Source organism: Corvus hawaiiensis, chromosome 1 (genome assembly GCF_020740725.1).
Source record: "Corvus hawaiiensis isolate bCorHaw1 chromosome 1, bCorHaw1.pri.cur, whole genome shotgun sequence".
In the NCBI taxonomy this organism is placed as follows: domain Eukaryota; kingdom Metazoa; phylum Chordata; class Aves; order Passeriformes; family Corvidae; genus Corvus; species Corvus hawaiiensis.
Window position 1 is genome coordinate 45,459,716 of NC_063213.1, and position 21,373 is coordinate 45,481,088.

A 21,373-nucleotide genomic window follows, 5' to 3' on the forward strand; every position below is an offset into this window, starting at 1 on the left:
TAAAGGTTTAAGAAGTCCTCATCTTCCACCCAGAGAATCATCTTTCAAATCGAGATGAACTCTCAAAAGATGACAACTCTGACCCAAAACACATTTTAAATGCTACACTTGCAGAAAACTGCTAGTTGCAAGATTCCACTGTGATGACTAAGCAAGTGTTTGGAAGACCCTAAAAACTGCAGGAAAGAAAATTTTAGCATTGTTATTCAATGTAAATTCATCCCTGACAGATTAGATTTTACCCAGTGGCACTTTCAATTACATGCTTCAAATAAGGTTTTAATTTAGATTTAATAAGACAGTTATTGCATGCTAATTAAATACTAATGGATTATTAAAAACATATTTTCTGCAGGTCTAACAATCCCGTAGTAAGCACATCTATCTAAACCTGAGTACACATGGTTTTAATCAGTCATTGGAATTAAGTTAAAACATAATGGTTGGAAGTTGAAATATGTGATTGGACTCAAGAAGACAATTGCAGTATGTCTATTACACAAACATGGAATTGATGGAGGAATTAATAGGGAATAATTACATTTATCTGCTAAATAATGGTATTGATTTTAAAGTATTCAGGTCATACACATTAATTGTATTTAAAGAGAAAAAGGATATAGAAGAACAAATACATTGCATTAACAGACTCGTACACAGGACTAGTCAATAAATTGCATTTCTTTGAAAAATGATTCTTGACTCTAAGATATTTCATTTTTCTTACACACAGATTTTTCCTTAGAAGTAGTATACTGCACTTTTTTATATAGTGTCTGTTAACAAAAATATCTCTATGACTTGCCAAGAATGATGTCACATTTTTAGTCTTTGGCCAATTCCTTAGCCAGTTGGAGTCTACTTCTGAAGCATGTCAAACTATCTTTCAAAAAAGCTGGCAGTGTCATTGAACACTTCTACACATATTGATGTATTAGGTACCCCTAGCAACCCAGTAAACAGAAAATAATCTGGAGATTTATCTTAACTAATGAAATAATTATAAATTACAAATATTTTTGAAATTAGCATTGGTAAAGACATGCTTAAAATAAATTGATTATTTAATGACCAACCATGCTCTATTGCTCTAAATCACAGAAGTCATTGTTACAGTGAAGTCCTTACCATGCCCAAGTCCATGTCAAGAGGATATGGGCACCGGAGGAAGCCCTCGTTCTGACACCTGTAATTCATACTCGGCACTCTAGAATGACAACTGAAGCAAACTATATGCACTGAAATTATTACCAGCTCTTTAGGACAATCTTAGATTTCTCTGGACTGTTGACACAAGCCTGCAAATATACAGAGATCAAGTCCATCTTTCTGCAATGCAGGGATTACCAGCATTTGTTAATCTATTCATACTTTCTGCTCTTGGCAGATCCCTCTCAAAATCTTTTGCAGAATGATCATCTTGGGAAGGGAATAATTTCCCTTTAGTTGCATCAGCGGACAAGTGGAAATGAGGACTCTCACAGCAGGAGCCCCCTGTTAAATACCTTGGCACAAGATATGGCAACATAGCAGTCAAAAACTAATCACACAAAAAAGGAAAACGAATTTGGTGATCTCCCTGCATACGCCAGTTGTAAGTACTTTAAAGCTGCTCTCTGGGTCTGTGCTACAGCAGCAGGACAACCATCGGGAAAAAAAAAAAGGTGCTGCAAGCCAGACTAGAGGTACCTTGGCAGGCTGTGTGGGTAAACTTGCATCGCTCCTGCCAGCACTACAATTATTAGATGCTATCATCCCCTTGCATTCACCAGTACATGCAAACTTTTAAAACAAACAAGCAAATCAACCACACAATGAAGTAATGGGCTCTTTTGCATCTCTCCTGGCATGGATTCAACCTCATTCATCTGATAGCCATGCTACTGAAACCAAAGCACAGAAAACTCAAAGTCAAACAAATGAAAACACATAGACTTATTCTTGTACTCACTCTCCCAGACAGCGCAGGAAAGGAGAGACAATACAGAACATTTGCAGCGGTATCTGTGGGATGACAAGCTCTTAAAGCCATTCCACAGCACAAGCTCCGACCTAGCGCTTGTGCCAAGTTTCAATGACATGCTTCAGTAACACGAAGTGCTTACTGTTGGGCTTCATTTAACCATCCTGTTTCTAGCAATTCTCTGAACTACGGCTTCTTCTCTCCGAGAATACAAAAGCCCAAGGTATGAGTTCATTGCTAAAGAACGAAAGCATCTCAGCAGCCCAGGCTGCCTGGTGATTTGCTGAGCTCCTCTGAGCCAGTTGTGAGTTTTCTTCTAATTTAACTGTTAAGGTTTAAGCTAAAAAGAATCCACTCAATGAAGCACTGTATCTGTGCAAGCATGACCCTAATCCAAGCCAGAAACAACTCTCCAATAAGATTTTTTTTTGTTGTTTAGTTGGGGAAAAGTAGTGCTCTTAAAACACTGTAGTGTTTGCAGTAAAGACTGAGGTTATTAGGGTTTTGCAGAATGCTGTGGTTTGGTCTCACCTTTAGAAGAAATGCAACTAAAGTGCCTTTTTATGCTTTTTATGAATCACTAGACAGGCAACAGGCTTTTTCCCACAGAAAGCTGCATTTCCCTCAGTGCTCCAAAGCAATCGGTAAAACTTGCCTCTATCGCTGGCTAATTATTACAGTTGAACAAATGTTTTTCTAATGCTTATATCTGAAGCCATCAGACAAACCATAATTTGTGACCAGCCTTTGTATTTGGTAATAGCCTAACGTGGCAGAGTCAGAATCCATTCATTAGCTCTGGCAGGCAGCTCCAGCCTTCTGTGCAAGGAGCAAAGATTAATGCAGACATTGTACTCAGGGTGGCCCTCATACTGTGAACCCCATGGTTTCACCTTCTTTTAAAAATCCAGAAATCTTTTTTTCTTTGCTGAGGAATAACACTGTTAATGAAATAAAGCAGTGGTATTCATAAAGAAACGTAACAATGTAAGACATCCCCGATTATTACTTTACTTACACATAAACTAGATTATTCCTCCTACCTACTCTAAATTATATGCCAGTAGCTGTTTCTTGTCCTACCAAACGCACTGGGCCAATTTTTTGACTCAGATGTGACTGACAGGTGAGAAAGGAAATGAATCTATTTAGTAATGTAAATAACACCTGCATGCAAAATAGTACCATATTCCCAGAAAACAATTCAGGCATTTAGGCATATCTTTTGCTCTATCTTCTTCACAATAAGAAATCCTGTTGTATAATGTACTGTACTTTCCCACATTTCCAGTTTGCATTTCATGTTGTTAGCTAACAGTTTATTTGTGGCTTTTTGAGGTGGTTTAATTGATGTCATTCTTTTCATCCTAAATATTTGTTCCTTATTGTAAATTTATCCCTGATACTTAAGCTCGCACTGATAGGAGAAAGTAATTTAATAGAGCAATTTAAGGCTTGGATCCCCAAGCTACTTGAGCATCTGCTTAATTAGATTCTGAAATCGCACTATGAAGAAGCACAAAGACTCACAGTCTTACTGTGAACTGGGATGTTTATTGTCTGGATTCTCTGTATTTTAATTTCATTCTGTATCTGCCATCTATTAGCCAGGCACAATATATAAACACTAGTAAACATTATCTAAATTGAACTGTAAATACAACACACAATTATTCTGAATTCAAGTTTAGTAGATTGTAAGGAAATAAGATATCCTGAGAATACGATGCTTGCACTATCCATGCCTTCTGAATGTATTCATTTATCTTAAAAGCAAAACAGAGATAGCCTATCTCTTGCAGAACTCCTCAAGGACACCAGAGAGACTACCCAACATGTCTTCAATAGCATCTTCTTTTGCTGAAACAAAAGGCGGAAAAAAAGAAGGCATTCAACTTCACTCCTCCTTCTATATAGAAAATATATATTCTCAAAATGCATGTTATTTGGAAGGAAATTGTCAAGAAATTATGAGTTTGTCCATAATATCTTAAATTATATGTTTTTCATAATTCCATTATGTGTGGGATTGACAGGAGTCACACTACAGTAATAAATTTACTTTTTCTCTTTTTTCTTCAAAGCAGAAGGAGTTAAAATTTCAGTAACAACTATGGCCTCAGGGAATCTACGGTTTCACTAACACAATAGCAGTGAGTTTGTACAGTCCAAGACATCCCAGGAAAGCCATGAATAAGTGTCAAGATATCCTATTTCTCTGCTCTGTATATTTCTCCATCTCCTAGTAGCTTTGCTTCAAGTACACTTCATTCAGAAGTTCCCATTCCTTTGAACTCAGTTTGCATCACTAGAAGTGTATCTGCGAAGTCCAGAGTCCTCTGATTGTCCTGCATGCACACCCCCAACAGTCCCCTGTCCCTGCACATTAAGGCTCATTCCATCCTAAACAGCCTCCCCTGAGGGTGGGGAATCTTTCCATTGCTCAGGGCAGAATTAATGTGTTTGCAAAGCCAAAAAAACCCACACACCTTAATACTATCCAAGAGTAATGCCTAAAGAAGTAATAGCCGTGTCCCTTGTGGCGACATGAGATGACATCATGGGTCCCTCCAGCCCCAGAGCTGCCAGTTCCCCTGGCCTTGCCAATTCAGAGGTCTTCCTGAATTGAATATACAAGTGATTTCTACCCTCCAAACATCAGCAAAGCCATTAATCATGATCTCATGGTATACACTAGTAGGAGAAAGAAAGAGAGTGGCAAACTTCTCTTTTAAGTGCCTTTTGCTCTTTCCAAGTATTTCTAACAGAGACATTTCTTCAGTGCCTACAAGTATATACATAGGTGTTATTATAGAAAGGTAAGAGGACTGATCTAAATGTATCAAAAGCTGAGAAAGCTGTGCTTTCAAGCAGATGAGGTGTCAAAGCCTGCTGAGCATTTACACACTGTCAGAGCAGAGCCTGGAGCAGGGACTTGTTCAGGAGCAGAGACAGGAAGCAAAATGAATCTGGAAGGAACACATGTCTAGTGAAGTTCATAGAAAGGCTTTGTGCATGCCACAGTGCATCAATAATATACCTTTTGTTAGATATAATAAAGTCTTGGCAAAGACAGGTGATGACTCAGGAAGCACAAACAAATAGAGAGAGTCTCTGAAAAAGTAAGGAAAACAACTGTAGCCCGTTTCAAGTTTAAAAGAAATATTACCAAATCAAAAGCAACATCTGGCAACTGGTCTCCCCACCACTCCAATTTAATTCCTACAGTGCTCCATTAGTGTTCAGCAAAGTCCAAAGGCCATGAAAGACAGGCAGTTAGGAGCTCCTATCCTCAGACAGATGAGGGATCATTTGTCCCCTAAGGAAGCTTCTGAATATAGAGCAGAAACACCCTCTGTGAAGTTTCCAGAATGGAAACCAAAATATTTCTCTGAGAATACTTTTCCTCTGCTCTTGGACTGGTAACCTCATGTGCACCTTCTCTCTTGAACTTGTTTCTCCGGGCACTGGTGTGGTCACAGCCTGCCGGGTTGCAGACCATGCAGAGGGTCCCAGAGCAGCCAGGGGGCTGGCTCACCTCAGAAGGCAAGGCAGGCAAATCTGATTTCCTCTGCATTTCAAACAAACCTTTAACAAGGACACAAGAAGCTCCTCTTAGCCAAGGGAACAGATTAGGCTGCTCAGCTTCCATCCTAAAGTATGCTGGGCTGTGCCTTGACAATACGGCTTCACCACACCATGGGTGAGCACTGAGAGCCTGACATTTTGCAGGCACTGTTAGGAGCTGACACAGGAGGCATCAATCTCGCCTGGGCTGTTGTGCCTTGAGTTGCAAAAGGGTGTGGAGATGGCAGGCAATGTGGAAAGAAGTGGTCAGTGTTGGGCGCTCTTCATCTCACAAATGTTGCTAATGCATGGTACTGCAAGTAAGGTCACACACACGAAGCCGAAGGACACCATTTCTCTTTGTTCTGCAGGGGGCTTTGAGGGTTGCCCTAAGTGAAATGGGGCTTTTCATATTCATTTGAAGAAAACAACACCCACATTACTAATAACTTAGAGTCATCAAAAAGTACTAGGCTACTATCACAGTGACATGTCTCAGTAAAGCTTTGGAGACAGAGAGAGAAATGCCAGTGGAAAGACAGGTTTTATGGTGGTGATGTCCCTAGGCCAAACCCATCCTTTGCAAAAACTGCGCTGACACCATTAAAGACACCCTAAGGATGAATTAGACTCATTACATCCTACATTACATAATGAGATCTGTATAGGGGAATTTCTTACAGTTTGACTCCTACAGCTTCTAGTATTAAATAGGATTTGTACACTCCTAACTTTAAATGAAGTTTCTAAAGCATTTCAAGGCATACATCACCTAGATTATGTAAAACTAATTTATGAAACAGGTTTCCAAAACATAGATGCTTCACTGTTTGGCTCAGGCTGTTTCCCCACATTTCTATCTGCTATTAAACTGCAGTTGAAGTCCCAGTCAGAATAAGAGTGCACTTCCCAGCTAGAAAAAGTGAGCCCTAAGAGACGAGAACATAAAAACTACTGAGACCTTGTGATCTACAGAGAACAAAAATCTCTGTGGCCAATGATAAAATTCACACACTGCAAAAAACTCTTCCCAGAAAAGCCATCTTCAGCTACCTTCTTTTAGGTACCAGAAAAATAAAATTCAAGGCTAAGGCTTGTCCTTTCCACTATGGATTAAACATAGGTCAAATGGAGTATATGCAACAAAGCTGAAGACTGCCCGTATGGTTGCAAGTTTTGTGCTGCTTTCAAGACTCCAGAATAGAGCTCAGCTTGACATTGAAAATCTTTGTAGAGGTTGGTCGTTCTCTCAAACGTGACAGAGTCATAAATCCAAGGCACTGTGCAGCCAGGCACAGAGTTGTTTTTTTTTCCAGGATGAGAACACATCTGAAACAACACACTCAGACAGTATGGTATTATTTACTTACAGCTGAGCTTAGGAGATCGGGTAGCAGCCTCAGAAATTATCCCAATTATTTGAAATTGCGGTATAGTGTAAGAATTCTGTCAAAAGAGAGGAGTGCAAGAGGCAGAGCAGTGGGAAAAACTAAGATGGCTTTTTTTTTTTCTAATAAAGCAAAATGAACCAAGGCAAGCATTAAAAAATAAGTTACTGAAAACCATTTTATAAACTAGCTTTAAAATCTCTTAATAGCATTAGCTTACCTTTTGTTTTGTCTGAAAAAATATATATGAACCAATAATGTTCTCATGAGATTTCATTACTGAAAAGGCTCATTAGAAAAGGCATTAAAATACTAATTACCTCATAAACTATTTAGTTGTGTACCCACTGGGATAGTACTTACGAGTGCTCAAGCTCTTCATAGATCCAGCTAATCAATTAATGCTCATTACAATCAGAAAGAGTATGCAGACTGCAGCATGCAGGAGAAATAAATAAGTCAGAGGTTAGCAAAGAAAGTGATTTGGCTGTAATCGAGCCTTCCTTTGTAACACAACTGTTGTCTGCTACGATTTAATTTCAATCAGCCTTTTTGGTACTTCTGGTAACGTGACTCTTCCTGTCTCAAGAATCTCAGCTATTGTTATTGCTCCTCAAAGTACATAATTTATTATGGGAGATACATCAAGTGCTACATGGAGATTCAAGTGGACAGGTAGAGTGTTCACTGATACCATGCTAACATTACCTACTGGGTGTGTAAAACTAGAGGAGGGGCTTGGTGGTGTGTCCCAGGTGGCTTTCTCCACCAAAGAAGAGGAGCAGCCACAGAGACACTGATGCACTGCTGGCTGTCCTGCAAAGCAAAGCCCCACACCAGCCCCTGCCTACCCTACACCAAGGCTTGGGAAGGGTCAGGAGATGTCTGCTGGTGGGAACTGGGGTCTCACAGTCTTTTACAAACACTCTGGGGGAAGGGGTCCTGCTTTACTCCCTGCAGAGATGACACATATGCTCCTCCACCTCGGGAGCACCAGGACTGTGGTCTGTCTCTCCTTACTGGGTATGGTGGCTCAGTATCAGCACTGGAAGCACCTGGAGCCTGGATAGAGCCTGTTGGGGTCCTCTCCCCTTTTTTCTTGGCCTCTGAGGGAGGCTCTTGGCACAGTGCTGTCACCATCAGTGTGGATATGGTCCATCACTAGTGATGGTAACATCCCACTGAGAAACAAAGGATGGAGAGTGACAGGAGGCACCTCACAACTTCAGGCAAATGCCATTTCCCAACTGCTTGTGCATTATGATTTCTCTTGTCCTGTAACTGGCAGGAGGCTCAAAAGAATCTACAGCAGATTTTTTTAAACAGAGTTTAGAATCTGTTTAAAGACATCCAGGACTTATTCCTGGTTGCTTATCACCTCCTTCACACCTGCAACTCAAGAAAGCTTCACTTTTGCTTCAGACCTGAAAAGTCCCTGCAGGGAGTTCTTACATGCTCCAGAGAATGTTTGTGATCTTTTCACTATGGAGGGAACAAACCAAAGATGGGAGGAAGTTTAGGGCTACTTGATCCAACTGGTCATCACCCAGGCTGCAGTGACCAGGAGCCCTAGGGATAGCTTTCCTCCCTCACTCCTATGGGAGGAAAGAACATACTGGATGGGTACTACAAGTCATAGCTATGTTATTTGGATTTTTGTGGGCAGTGTTAAACTAGCATCATGAGTCACATATACCAGTTTTACTAAGACTAGCATAAACACATCTTGAATTTTAAGTGTAGTAGAAAAGGAAGTTTTACTTTCTAAAATCTTTAAAATAAGATTAAGCTACCTTATTTTCTTATTTCTTACTTAAATTAAGGATTTTGGTATCCTTGAACAATCCCAGTAACCACAAATTTCACCAAGGGCAATTCATTCCTTTTTTAATTCTCAGTACTGATGCGGTTATATACCTTTTTTCACATAAACTCTAGATTACCTCTGGGAACTCAGCATGCAACTAATTCAAACATTGCTTGAATCAAGTTTCCAATCAAACTAATCCACCACTAACATGATTTAGAAGACTGACAAGCCTCTGCAAATTCATGTAGCCAAACAAATTGCTTTTTCTTTGTGCAAATGGTAGTCATCCTAAGTGTTAGTAAGTGCTCTTTGGATAACACACATGGATTTTCAGGCATTTATTTTTCTTCGGCATTCTAAAGTATTTCAGGAAAAGTGGTTTCTAAACAGACGATAAGGTAATATGCAAATAAATAGATGGACAAAGTTAGCCAAATAGGCCTAGATAAGATTATGCTTGCACAGTAAAATTGCACGGAATGGAGGAGGAAAAAAGACCCACTGTAACCACAGGAAAGGAGAATGGACGTGTGCACAAACATGCACACATTCAAACATCTGACCAATAAACCTAGGGCTCCTCAGACTGTTAGCTCTTACTATCGCCTACCACTGGCTCTAGTTTAAATGAAGTACTCAAAAATCCAGATTTCGTACACATCTATATATTAATGTTTTGGCAGGATTTTTTAATTTAATAAAATTCCTAAAAGATGAAGTTAGAGCAGTATCTGTTACAAACCTCCAAATAAATAGTTTTCTCTCTGACACAGTCACACACTGCACACCAAGACCAGCCTGCAGAGCAGCTGCACACGTCCATGAGATGGAAAGCAGATCGGGACTTCCCCCACCCTTATCCTGGGTATCTCCTGGCTGCTTTGTTGGCAGCCAAAACAAAGTTCACGCTTAACCTCATGCTAAAGAGCCTCTGTTAACAGTCGGGGAACACAGTCCATCCTCTTTACATATATTTCTCCTGAACCACAAGCAGCACATAAAGCAGACTCTAGTCAAATCCAGTAATGATGCTAGGTATTTTGGGAAGAAAAAAAAAAGCAAAAAGTTGGCACAGTAAGGAGAATGTCATACTTCAGTGTATAGTGGTGTTCTGTCAGAAGCCAGACATATTAAAAATATTTACATAATTTAAAATAATTTGTACAGGTCTAGTAAAGTCTATTTTGGGCTTTGGGCTTTAATAAAAGTTTAAACATTCACTAGATCCCATTGGACTTCATGTGTAACCTTGGCATTTGAGGGCAGTATTGAGGATATGCCATTACTAAACTTTTCATATTAGTATGAGTGTGAGCTGAAATACCAAAATAAAAATACAACAATTATTTCTCGTGACTTGCAAACAGTCCTGGACTTTATATGTATTTCCAGATGGGGAACTAAAAATGTACTCTATGTTTGCACATGTATATTCAGAGGTGGCTTTTAGTCTAATTTAAACATTCCAGAATAATATGACCTAAATATAACAACATGAATCATCCATCACTTTCAAAGAAATATCTGGCAATTTTTTCATTTTGAATCACTAGGGACAGATACCAATACCTGTCACAAAACTGCTGGTGATTGTTTGGTATGATGGATCAATTATAAAAATCTTCTGATAGTATTTCAGGGATTAGAGAAAATAACGTATCTTTAAATATTATGCAATAAACACCTACAGGAAGCAGGGTTGAAAAATGAAGTCAGATAAAGTTCATATAAGATTCTGGAGCACTTGTCAAAACACCAGCATGCAAGTATAAGAGGCAAATATGTACTAAACATTTAGTATATAAAATGTTATGAATAATCTTCCCAAATATGCTCTGTAGTCAGACTGTGTATGTAGTCCGTAGAATATTCTATAAAATACAGAATATGGATTCTAAATAAAATAATGTTAAAGCCAAAATAAACAAATTGCTTACCTGGCAGTATCAAATTCTGGAAGGGCCAAATCTCGCCTAAAGGAAATTTTGAGATTCAGAAGTATAAGCTAGGTCCTCAGCTGATGCAAAAAACACAGAATTCATTTGAAGTCAACTCATATAGGTTTACAGCTGAGGATCAGGGCTAAATTTGAAAAGTAATCTTTGACTATACCTAAAATCTTGACTCTGCTATTTTAAAGGTAGAGGATTATGAAATTCTATTTAAGTTGCTTATGGGGCTTGTCTCCTTTCTGAACACTCATTTTGGAAAACTGAAATGGAGAGAGAGGAGTTGCAGTGAAAAGGTGGATGTTTGGTTTTAAATAATTTCCACTAGATTGAACAACAAAACTCCAGGAATCCTGTCTGCCGTTTTCTATTTTACAAAAGGTTTCTTTTTTTTTTTTAAGAACATAATTTTAAAATAAAACTTTCATGAATGAGAATGTATATAATGAAGGTAACAATCCTAAATTAAAATACTTCCCCACTGATATTGTTACTAAAAGAAGAGTATGATAGTATCTTAAAGTCAGATTTGTGGAACATATTTCAATATGAAAATGAGTTGGTTTCAGTCTGACTTTAATATAAAAATGGGAGGAAATAAAGCACATCCATGACTACAAGCATAAAAAATTCTATTCCTAAAAAACCTGACAGTTTTCTAGTCAATTCTTCAAGCTAGTTCACCTTCAGCTGGTGAAAGTCCCCTGCCTCTGCAATATTCCAGCTATGTCCAGTAATTCACTGTCTTCTTCATAAGGTAAGTTCTTTAAAACAAAGGAAACTATCTAAAGCAGAGTAACTTGGATGTGCCCACGTTTCCAGAGTCAGTCCCCAACACAGGAGCAGCAAACGGAGTAAAGGCAGTTTGGGCCCCCTGAGGGGGCATCCTATGATGTGGGCTGTGCAGCAATCATAAAATAAAGGGGATACGGAGTGCAGAGGACACAACTAACTATGCTACCTCCTATGCAGTCTGACTACAGAGCACATTTGGGAAGATCATTCATAGCATTTCATACACTAAAATCTCAGATAAACTTTACTGGCCAGCAATTTGCTAGCAAAAACCAGAGCTGAGCACAGTTTGCTGCGTAAGTGTTTCCAGGGAGGGAGACCCAGCCTGTCCCAGCTTTTAAATTACCTCCTCTGAACATAAATGAGAAGTTGCACTAATGAACATCTGGAAGACAGGATATAGCCTTCCCACACTGAGAAGTGTCACCAGCCATATCTGACAGAAGAAAAAACAAATGCAGTGAACACTCCCTCAGACTGCACACAGCTTGTAGCAGTGTTTCAAATATGTCTGTGATCTTCGAAGGAGCTCTACAGGGGTATTCGTTAGTCCTGGTTTGGATATGGTTGACATTATGTGAAAGTAAGTGCTCTCCTGAGATTTCAGTGAAAGCCACGATGCCAAGGAAGCTGATCTCACAAGGTTTCCATCATCTCAGATGACAGAAGACTCAGAAGATCAGTTAATTTTTGTCATTCTGAGCCAAAATCTCATCAGTAAAGTTCAGGAAATTTCAGGGGCATTAAATCCAAGCACAAAGTGCCACCTTCATTCATATTTGAATCCTAAATTTGATCCTGCACCCTCTAGAAGCTTGAGGAGTTCAGTCTTCCCATTCTTTCAGTAGTCATGAAAAAGCAGTGTATTTCAACAATTATACTGATATTACCAATATTAATATTAACTTAAAAAAATATATACATAATTTTTTCTCAGACAGAAATTGTGTTTTCTGGAACTGGCAGCCAGAAATTCTTCAGTGCTTGTTTCAGCTCTTCCACTGACAAATTGTGTGGCCTCTAGTGAGTCACTTCAATTTTCTGTCTCAGTTCAACAGTCTGAAATTATTTATCTCACAGGAAGACTATCATAATTAATAAACTGCTTCATTAGCTACTGCATAGTTTTTAGAAAATGCTTTTTAAGCCTGTCCATAAAGAAGAGATTTATTGCCATGAGAATTTTTCTTCCAGCTCTTGTGTCCTCGCTGGTTAAAATATGGGGCTGGTAAAGTGTGTAAAACCATCTCCTCCACCCAAAAGCCCATCACTTGTCATGAGATGCACTAGCATATCCCAGTCAAATGCTGGACTTAATGTGCAACAGCCTGAAATGCAAAACAATTTCCATTATTCGTGGATCTTGCAAAAATCTTGGAAGATGAAAGCTGTACATATTCCAAGCAAGAGACTGAAATATATCTACATGAAGCAGAACTTCCCTGTAACACAACCATGTTTTTATTTTTACAGTTTCCTTCCCTGGCTTCACTACCACAAGGGCTTGCTTTTACTTGCACCAGCACCCACTGACACACAACTTCACACAAACAAAACCTTTTCTGTAAGGGACAGTTGGGCACCAAACAAATGACCCTCACATATACAGATGTATCAGACTTAAGTTTCGAAACCTTATGACACACAAAATCCAACAGTTCATCTGTTGGGCTAGATGATAGCTACAGCAAGCAAATATTAGGATTGTATTTCAGTTATTGCTATGGTTACAAAATCAGGGTGGACACTGGGGAGAAAAGGAGAAAGAGAAACAAATCTACAGAGACGGTAAATCCTCTAAGGAAGGAGGGTGGTGGAGAAACAGGAAGAAAGGGTGACGGCTGGTGGGTGGGGAAGAAAGCAAGGTCACTTTAACACCCAGCTGAATCAAGGCAAACAAAATAATAAAAATCCAAATTCTTCTAGGGAAATAGTGCTGATAAGATCACCACAGTCTAAAGCGACACAAAGAAAGAAAAATGCAAGGAATTGTTACAACTTGTGCCTGCAAGAAGCAACGCAATTCATATGCACTTGGGAGAGCAAAATCAGATATTCGGCACACATTCGCAGCAGGGATGAGTAACTGAACTGCCTTGCTTCCCTAATGAACTTACTGAGCCACTGACAGCTTAAGAAGAATTAGTTCCTACTCAGTCTAGTACATAATCCAGAATTTAGGCACGACGGGTACAAAGTCCTGTTTCAGTAAACAAACCAGAATATGATTATCTTCACTATCACGACAATACCTTAATCCACAGCAAGGCACATTGTCTGCAGGCAAAGCTACTGCCCAGGAAAAGTTTTAAAGCACAGATCAGGAGCACACTGAAAGTTTGGCTTTGGGGACTTTAAAACATAAGCACAAATGTAACAGGAGATACAATTTCAGAATAGCAAGTTTTGTCAACAGTTGCAGAAGCACTGTGGGTTTTAACTATATAACAGTCCCTCCTGTGAAAACACTTCTCAGTTACTGATACAGGAAATTTTGACACAACTCTATTTTTATTTGGAAGACTTTGTTTTGCACTTTTTTTTTTTTCTCTTATGCTGCTTTCATTACTTTATTGTAAAGTACAAGATGAGCAATTGCTGTTGAAAGCTCTGCAGAGATGCAACATTTTTCTTTCTGCTCAGTAGTCCAGAATCCATGCAAAGAAAAGCCTTCTGGCCCTAAAGTAATATGTGCTGTTCTACTGAAGTGATTCCATTCCCAGCCAGCTTGATAGGAAAACATAGACTTCAAACCATTTATTTTGTTCAACAAAGTATCCTCAGTCACAAAGTGTGAAGTATCTAAACCTGGAGCTTCAGTGGCTCTGATCCTGCCTGGACTGCCTATGTCAGCCCCTCGCCTGAAATCAGTATAGAAACCTTGGAAACCTGGGCCCAGAGCTGGAATCCAGAGGGATGTCCTTCCCTAGGCCACCAGCTGTCCCAGCCACTGCTGTTTGGGCAGCACTCTTTGCATCCACATCCGAGGGCTGCTGCAATGGCTGAGTTCAGCACCAAAGCGGGGCCAAGGTAAGAGCTTACTCCAGCTGCTTCTCACTTTGCATCTTCACAGCTCAGGGCACAGGAACACACATTATTTGTAAAACAAGGAGCAGCAGAAGACTCCATCCAAACTCAGAACACAACCTGCATCCAATGGAAGCCCTCCACCTCTGTGGGCGAGCCTTTCCCGTTTGGCTGACGTGTTGTGCTCCTGGAGATAGCAAGACATGCTTGTCTCAGAGCCATACGAAATGCACCCAGGTTTCTGCAGATGGCCTGGCCTTTCCTCTGGGATGGCGTGATGCTTCAACTGGGATTTACACAGCCACCAGTAGGATCTGGCCCCTTACCTCTACTTAAGTTGAATAAAAATTAGTGCTGATGACAACTGGCTCACTGTAATTTCTTTCACTTCTCTCCTTCTCCTCTGCCAAAGCTGTCCAGCATTCTTAAGTAAATTAGGAGGTTCAGTTACTTTACTATTATAATTAGGAACATGCACTCTACCAATTTATTACTTTTCTGGTTATGTTTTCAGTCTTTCATCTGACAGACACTTTCAAAAATTTTTTTTTATTTTTTGCTGTTTAACCTAGTAATGCTTACAAGGCAAAAATAACAGCCCACAGTCCTATGCACTTCTGGTACAGAAATAATTTCTTTTATTTTCTAAAGAACCATACACGTTCAGTCAGAATTACAGGCACAGCCAAGCTACATATATAATATTTTATTTAAATTTTATAAAACTACATATCCAGCAAGTGGCAGACAGATGTAAAAGAAAAAATAATAGATTAAATTGAGAACTGTATTTTTAAGTTCAATTCTTTCATTGCCAGCATGCTTTTTATACCTCCTTTCAGAGGCTATAAATTTCTACAGGTAAAGATCAACGCTTTGCAAAATTCAGATAGAAAGGCATCAGCTCCATCGAAAAGACCTGCTGTCACACAGGCTTGCAGCGGTTCAGTGCACACTATTTATCTTTCACTCCAGTAATCCACACGGTATTGCACTTCCGAGTTCTGAAACCTCCAATACTCTGACACTGCAAAACCAAACTGTATGTAGGCAGTATATTAAGGCAAAGGTACTGCCAACAGTTCCAACTTCATAATACTTTCAGCCTACTGAACCACATGTTAATATGCTACACGTGCTACTCTGCATATTTTTACCATGTACACTTAAGAGCTATATGTATCCTCTCCTTTCCAATGCAATATATTTTAATATAAAATCAATGTGTGTTTTTGGTGGGCAGCATAAGAGTTTTATCCACTCAGCTGTGAATCTAAGAAGAAAGCAGTATTGATTTAGATGTTCACTCATTCATTTACTAGGACAGTTTTAAAGCATTAGGTGATAACCTAATTGAGAGGCATACTGTGAGGGAAACTGAGATTGCGGAGATAAATTAAATCAGTTCTGGGATGTCATCTACAATACCTTAATACTTGATGGAACATTCTCCTGAAAAAAAAATTAAACCATGAAGCGAGCATCTTGGGTGGCAGAGTGTGGCTTTCCATAAATGCCAGGTGATACAAGGTGACCAAAATACATATTTCTTATTACAGAAACATTACATTAATGCCACATATATTCTATATGTGTGTGTAGATGTACTTGTATATCAGACAATGTATATATTTATCAGACTGGCTTCCATTTCCCACTATACACAAATTTGAACCAATCAAGGGTATGAATCTTGCCGTCTATCTGCTTTCTTTAAAAAACCTGGCATCACACAGCATCCCTACGGATATTATTTATTCATATGCATTTTACAGAGGCAAATTAAGTCACATGTGTCACCAAATAGTGTTATGACTGCTGCATACCAAATTGTGCTTGCCTTGCTCAGGTACATACTGCCATGAGGCCAGAAGAATTTGGTCTCACATCTGGGTCTCGCATTTACAGGAGCCTGTCCCGCATTCTCTCACGTAGGCCTCCCAAAAGTGCTGATACTCCCATGGACTTGGGCACCTGATGAATCAGGCCCAAAGTCCCCTGGACTTCTCCAGCTACTTCAGGCACTAGCTACAAGCATCTTAGATGACTCTGTCTGGTGTTTGACACATACATTCTTCTAAGGTGGTGGGGCCAGCCAAAAAGAACGTAAGCAATGCTGAACGCACCAACAGTAATAACATCAGCAGAATCCAGGGAAATCTGAAATTCCTTCCTAATGCAGGACACAGTCTGATAAGATACTAAACACCTCCACTTTTAACTTTTTTTTAAAAGTCACCAGTCTGTGAAGTCTCATGCTTTAAGCATGAAGAAAAGTGAAAAAGAACAAACATCCCTGTAATACAGATGATTCTGATTTTAAATCCAGGAACTTAGATGAAAGAAAGAATTTTGCTCTGAATATTTCCTACATTTTTTCTACTTTGTATTCATGCAGAGTATTGTTAATAGATTCATATTCCTCAAAGCAGTGGCTAAATGAAGAGGCTTTTTACATTACATGTGTGCTCATACAGAAACAAAGTAAAAAATTAGAATATAGAAACATAAAATATTTTAAAAGCACCAAACCTGCATTTGAAAAGAGGAAAAGTCCTGGAGCTCTGAATTATAGCTCTTAAGAGTTAATGTGTGCAGATTTTTGCTACCCTTGGAAGGGTGGCAGAAAGGCCCTGAGAAGCAAAGGCTCTGCTTGTTCACTACACCATTTTTTGGAACTGATAGCAATTTCTTCATACATTAAAATGCATTCATACATTAGATTTAGGGACTAAACCTGCTTACCCATATTAAAAGGTAATTTGTATTAATGTACAGTTTCAGTTATTAAAGCACAGAATTCTCACCATAGGCACCAATAATTTAATCTTGTTCTTAAGTAGCCTCACACTACCAGTAAAAAAGAGGCAGGGGGTGTGGGGAGAGAGTAAACTACAGAACCTTTAGTCCCCAAAACAGATGCCAGTTTTGGATTTATTCAGCCAAGGAGTATTTAGTTTGGCTCAGCTACACTTGCATTGAAAAAACACTTGCCTATTCCAAAAAGTTTTTAACAAGCTCTGCTGCAGATGCTGTTGCCATTTGGCATGTCACCGTCACTGTGTGGTACAGCAGAGAGAACTCTTGACCACAGGTTTTCCTTGGCTGGGGGAGGCAGCATTTTTGGCTATCGTTCTTCTTCTGACCAACTGGCTGCATGTTTACGGAGTGTGGTTTTAGACAGAGTGTTAACAGAGGTTGGGTTAACAGCCTAACCCAGACCAACAGTGAGGCAGAGGCATGACCTACCCAACCTAAGAAAACAGAGGTAGAATAAGCTCATATATGTTGTTTCTCCTAACCCAGAGTCTGCTGCATGCACCATACCAATAGACAAGTAGGTATTTTTCTTTGCCTCAGGATAGATGACAACAACTTTAAAAGCTGTACCAGTCATGCAAAGTAGAAATATATAAAAAATATATGGTTGCTTAATCTTTGTCGGCTTGATTTCATTCTCTCACTTATGACAATTTTACCTTGGCAAAATGCCACTGAAAGAAGTTCAATGAAGTTGCTCCTGTTTTCCACTATGATGAGGTATCTTGAGAGCATAAAACCCTACAGAGTTAAAACTAAAAACTTCTGTCCTCATATTTCCATTAGACAGCAGCAAATGGCAGTTCTGAAACTTAAAAAGCCAAAGCATTTCTACACTGATAACTTGATTCCAAGGATATTAGTGCCAAATACCTCCACAAGAGTGCATATAAAGCTGGGGAAAACTAACTAATGTCCACCTATAATTTAGTTTACATACATCAATCCTATATCAGTACATATGCCTGAGAAGCCTTGACCTTTTAAGATGTAGAACAACTTTAAAAAACAATTTTGGTTTTTTGTTATGACATTTGACTTGTATAAATAAATTACATTTGTCCAAATTCTGACACTTCTTTTTGATGGGAACACCTTTGTTACATTCCAGTATAAGAAAATATCCCAGTTCTATATACATATATTGTTTGGTTGCTCCTCTGACACACCATGCTCCTATCTGGAAAAAGCAAGGACTATGTACACTCCCTCCACAGCACACACTTTTTACCGCACTCTTTATTAACTGACAATTTTCTTTAGGTCAAGTTGTGGAGCACAGACACCATTATAGAAACAGCCAAACCATTTGCTTAAATTCTACTAATCTGCACCAAAAATCCTGTTTAGCACAGTATGGATCATATAGCTCACCCTTCAGTTCCCTCTCACCGAGAGATCAGTTAGGACTAGGAACATCTTGAAAGTTCATAGACACAAAGGCAATTTACTGCAGCATATTAAAAAAGAGTATAACGTATGACTAAGAATGAAGTAAGCAGTGTCTGGCTACATCCCCCCCACTGTCTGGGTGACTGGTATGCAACAGCAATATTAGAAAATACAGTAATTTTAAAAAATTCTCTTTTTACCATTTTGGCTTCTGAATGCATTGGGGGAACTTGAGGTGAAGCACATGGATTATTGAGGTTCGGCCCCTGCATCCCCATGATGTTGGAGTTCATTGACATTTGTCGCTCCATCTTTTAAAAGAAAAAAAAAGGTTTGAAAACATCTGGAGACATTAGCAATAATTTAGTCTCAGTTTCTATTTAAATGGACTCAGCTTTATTTCTTCAAGTCATGACTGGGAAAATAACAATCTGTGTCATGAATTGCATGTGTGTATGCATGTAGGTGTGTGTTTCATCAGAATCGGCCCTGAAAACTCACAGCCAATTATAAAGAAAGGGGTTCTTTAATAAACAGATGTAGCAGCCACCCAGGTTTGTGCTTTTTTGTAATGATTTTCTCCCTTTCAGTATAACAACACTCAGAGTTAAGTGGTTTTAAAAGCATCACTGTATAAAATTGTAGATTCCCCGTCCAGTGCAGCCCAACTTAGCTTGTTAAAAGCATAAATAAAAATCTACAATCTCAAGCATATGGAAAACAAGCTGGCTGTTTTTCCCTCACTCGGACTGCTCAGCTGGGAAGAGTTTTCCATATGTCTTGTAAGGGAAGCTTTCATGCACTGCTGAGATAGCAAAAAACAAAGCAAAGCTTCTCCTGGCTGTTCAGAGCCCTTTCTGCAAGCTAATCTCACTAGGCTGGGAGGGAGCAATACAAACAAAACCTAATGGCAGTAAGTCCTCTATAAAATCATTTCCTGGAGGGTATTCCCCAAAAAGAGACAAGCCCCATACACTGCTAGGCCTTGTCAGGGGTGGTAAGCAGGGTTATGGTGCTGTTTCCAGCCAGAGCTGAGCATCCCACCTTGCTTTGAGCCAGTCCCCCAAATCTTTGACTCCTACAAAAAAGACACTTCTGGGTCCCTCTGAGCAATCCAAGCAGGGGAGCTATATTTTGTGCCCTGCGGTGAGGTGTTGTCTCCCACCCTCCATGATGCCTGCAAAAATGGGTGCTGGGCTTTGGGGAAACGTGCATATCCCACTGCCCACTGGCAGGGAAAAGCTGCCAAGGCCCCTTTACCCTCTCTCCATGGGGTAGGAGCACCTCCCACTGCCATTTCCCCTGCAGCCCTTTCAGAAGTGCTGTGGGGCAGGAGGGGCAGCCAGCACTGACAGGGTCTGTCTCACCTCCATGCTCGTATCTCCAGGGCTCGCAGCCGGAGCACACCTGCTCGTCTGCAAGTAAAGCTTGCCCAAAGGGCTCCCCAGCAGCAGACTGAAGCCACTGAACTTACACGGTTGCTGGATGCTTGCTCCATTTCGGGTTCCTTGGGAATCATGCCAGAAAAAACTTCCCACAATGATGCCCTACATTTTTTTGTTAGACTTCCTGATCGATTTTCCAGGAGAGTCTTATTGACAAGTTAATAATTAATAACTTATTCATGACTGCTCAAATAGTAGCCAAACCTGAATCTTTGCATCCTTGTGGAGTGCTCCCCTTGATCCAGCAAAGCCAGAACATACAGTGCTTTTCTCCCTCCCATGGTCAATTGCTCTCAGGTTTGTCTCGCAAACTGAACACAGTGAAATGAAGCAAAAACTTCTTTCTCCATCCCCTCTTCCCCATGTCATCCTTACTTTTCTCCACCCCTAACCTGCCCAAATGTCTTCTACTGAAAAGGATAAAAGGTTAAAATCATTTAAGATTTTAAGTTACAATTGTAAAGCAGCCCTCTGGCTTCCATAAAATGGGAAATACTCCCATCCCTTCAGAAATGAGGCAAGATGAGCAGCAATTGTTACCTAGTTCTAAGTAAGTGCAAGTTAACAGACCAGAAAAGTAAGTTACATTTCCTTCTTTTTAACTGGTTATCTCCCACACAAGAGGATCACTTAGAGTTCACAGACATAACTTATGTACATTACTTTTCCAGTTTTTTTCTCAATTCAGAAAAATCTTTTTGTTTCAGCACAGACATACTGATCTCACCTACATGACCAAGTATGAGAATCACAAATTGTAGTCTCATGTAAACTGCTTCTAATCACTCTTACACTAATTAGCATGCCATTAACTTCATCAAAAATACTCTTGTCTAAGATGAAGCACTATAGAAGGTCCAGCTTCCTTAACTTAATATGCTGGGTTTTTAGAAAATCCAGCAGACTTTCACCTCTGCTTAGATTGAATCAAACACAACACCGCTTTCCTCCCTGCAAAAAAAGCCAACCAGAAAACTTACAGGCATGAGTACAGCAGAAGATCCTGGCATGGTAGGGTTGGGCAGGGTGCCAGGCATAGAGGCAGGCATAGGCTGTCTTTGTCGGTTGTGTAGGTGCAGTAGTGAAGACAGAGAACCTGGGACAGGCCTAGAAGAAGAGAAAAGAAAAGAAAAGAAAGCTGTCATGGGCTGTGGAGACCAAAACAAGCCTTACCCTGCCAGCCATTGGTAGGCACAGGCAGCTCCAGACAAGCAGGT

General features: G+C 39.7%; 1 protein-coding gene across 8 annotated transcripts in view; it reads right to left on the reverse strand.

Moving 5' to 3' along the window:
* CREB5 (cAMP responsive element binding protein 5) overlaps window positions 1-21,373 on the reverse strand; it is a 258,082-nt gene that overhangs the window by 53,379 nt on the left and 183,330 nt on the right. For all 8 annotated transcript variants that reach the window (XR_007203422.1, XR_007203428.1, XM_048302771.1 and 5 more), the window contains 2 exons: window positions 21,137-21,263; window positions 18,912-19,022 (listed from right to left, as the gene is read on the reverse strand). Coding sequence is in view for 6 of the 8 variants with exons in the window: in XM_048302771.1 (XP_048158728.1) it covers window positions 18,912-19,022; window positions 21,137-21,263 (238 nt within the window). In the remaining 2 variants the exon portion in view is untranslated. The remainder of the gene's footprint in view (window positions 1-18,911; window positions 19,023-21,136; window positions 21,264-21,373) is intronic.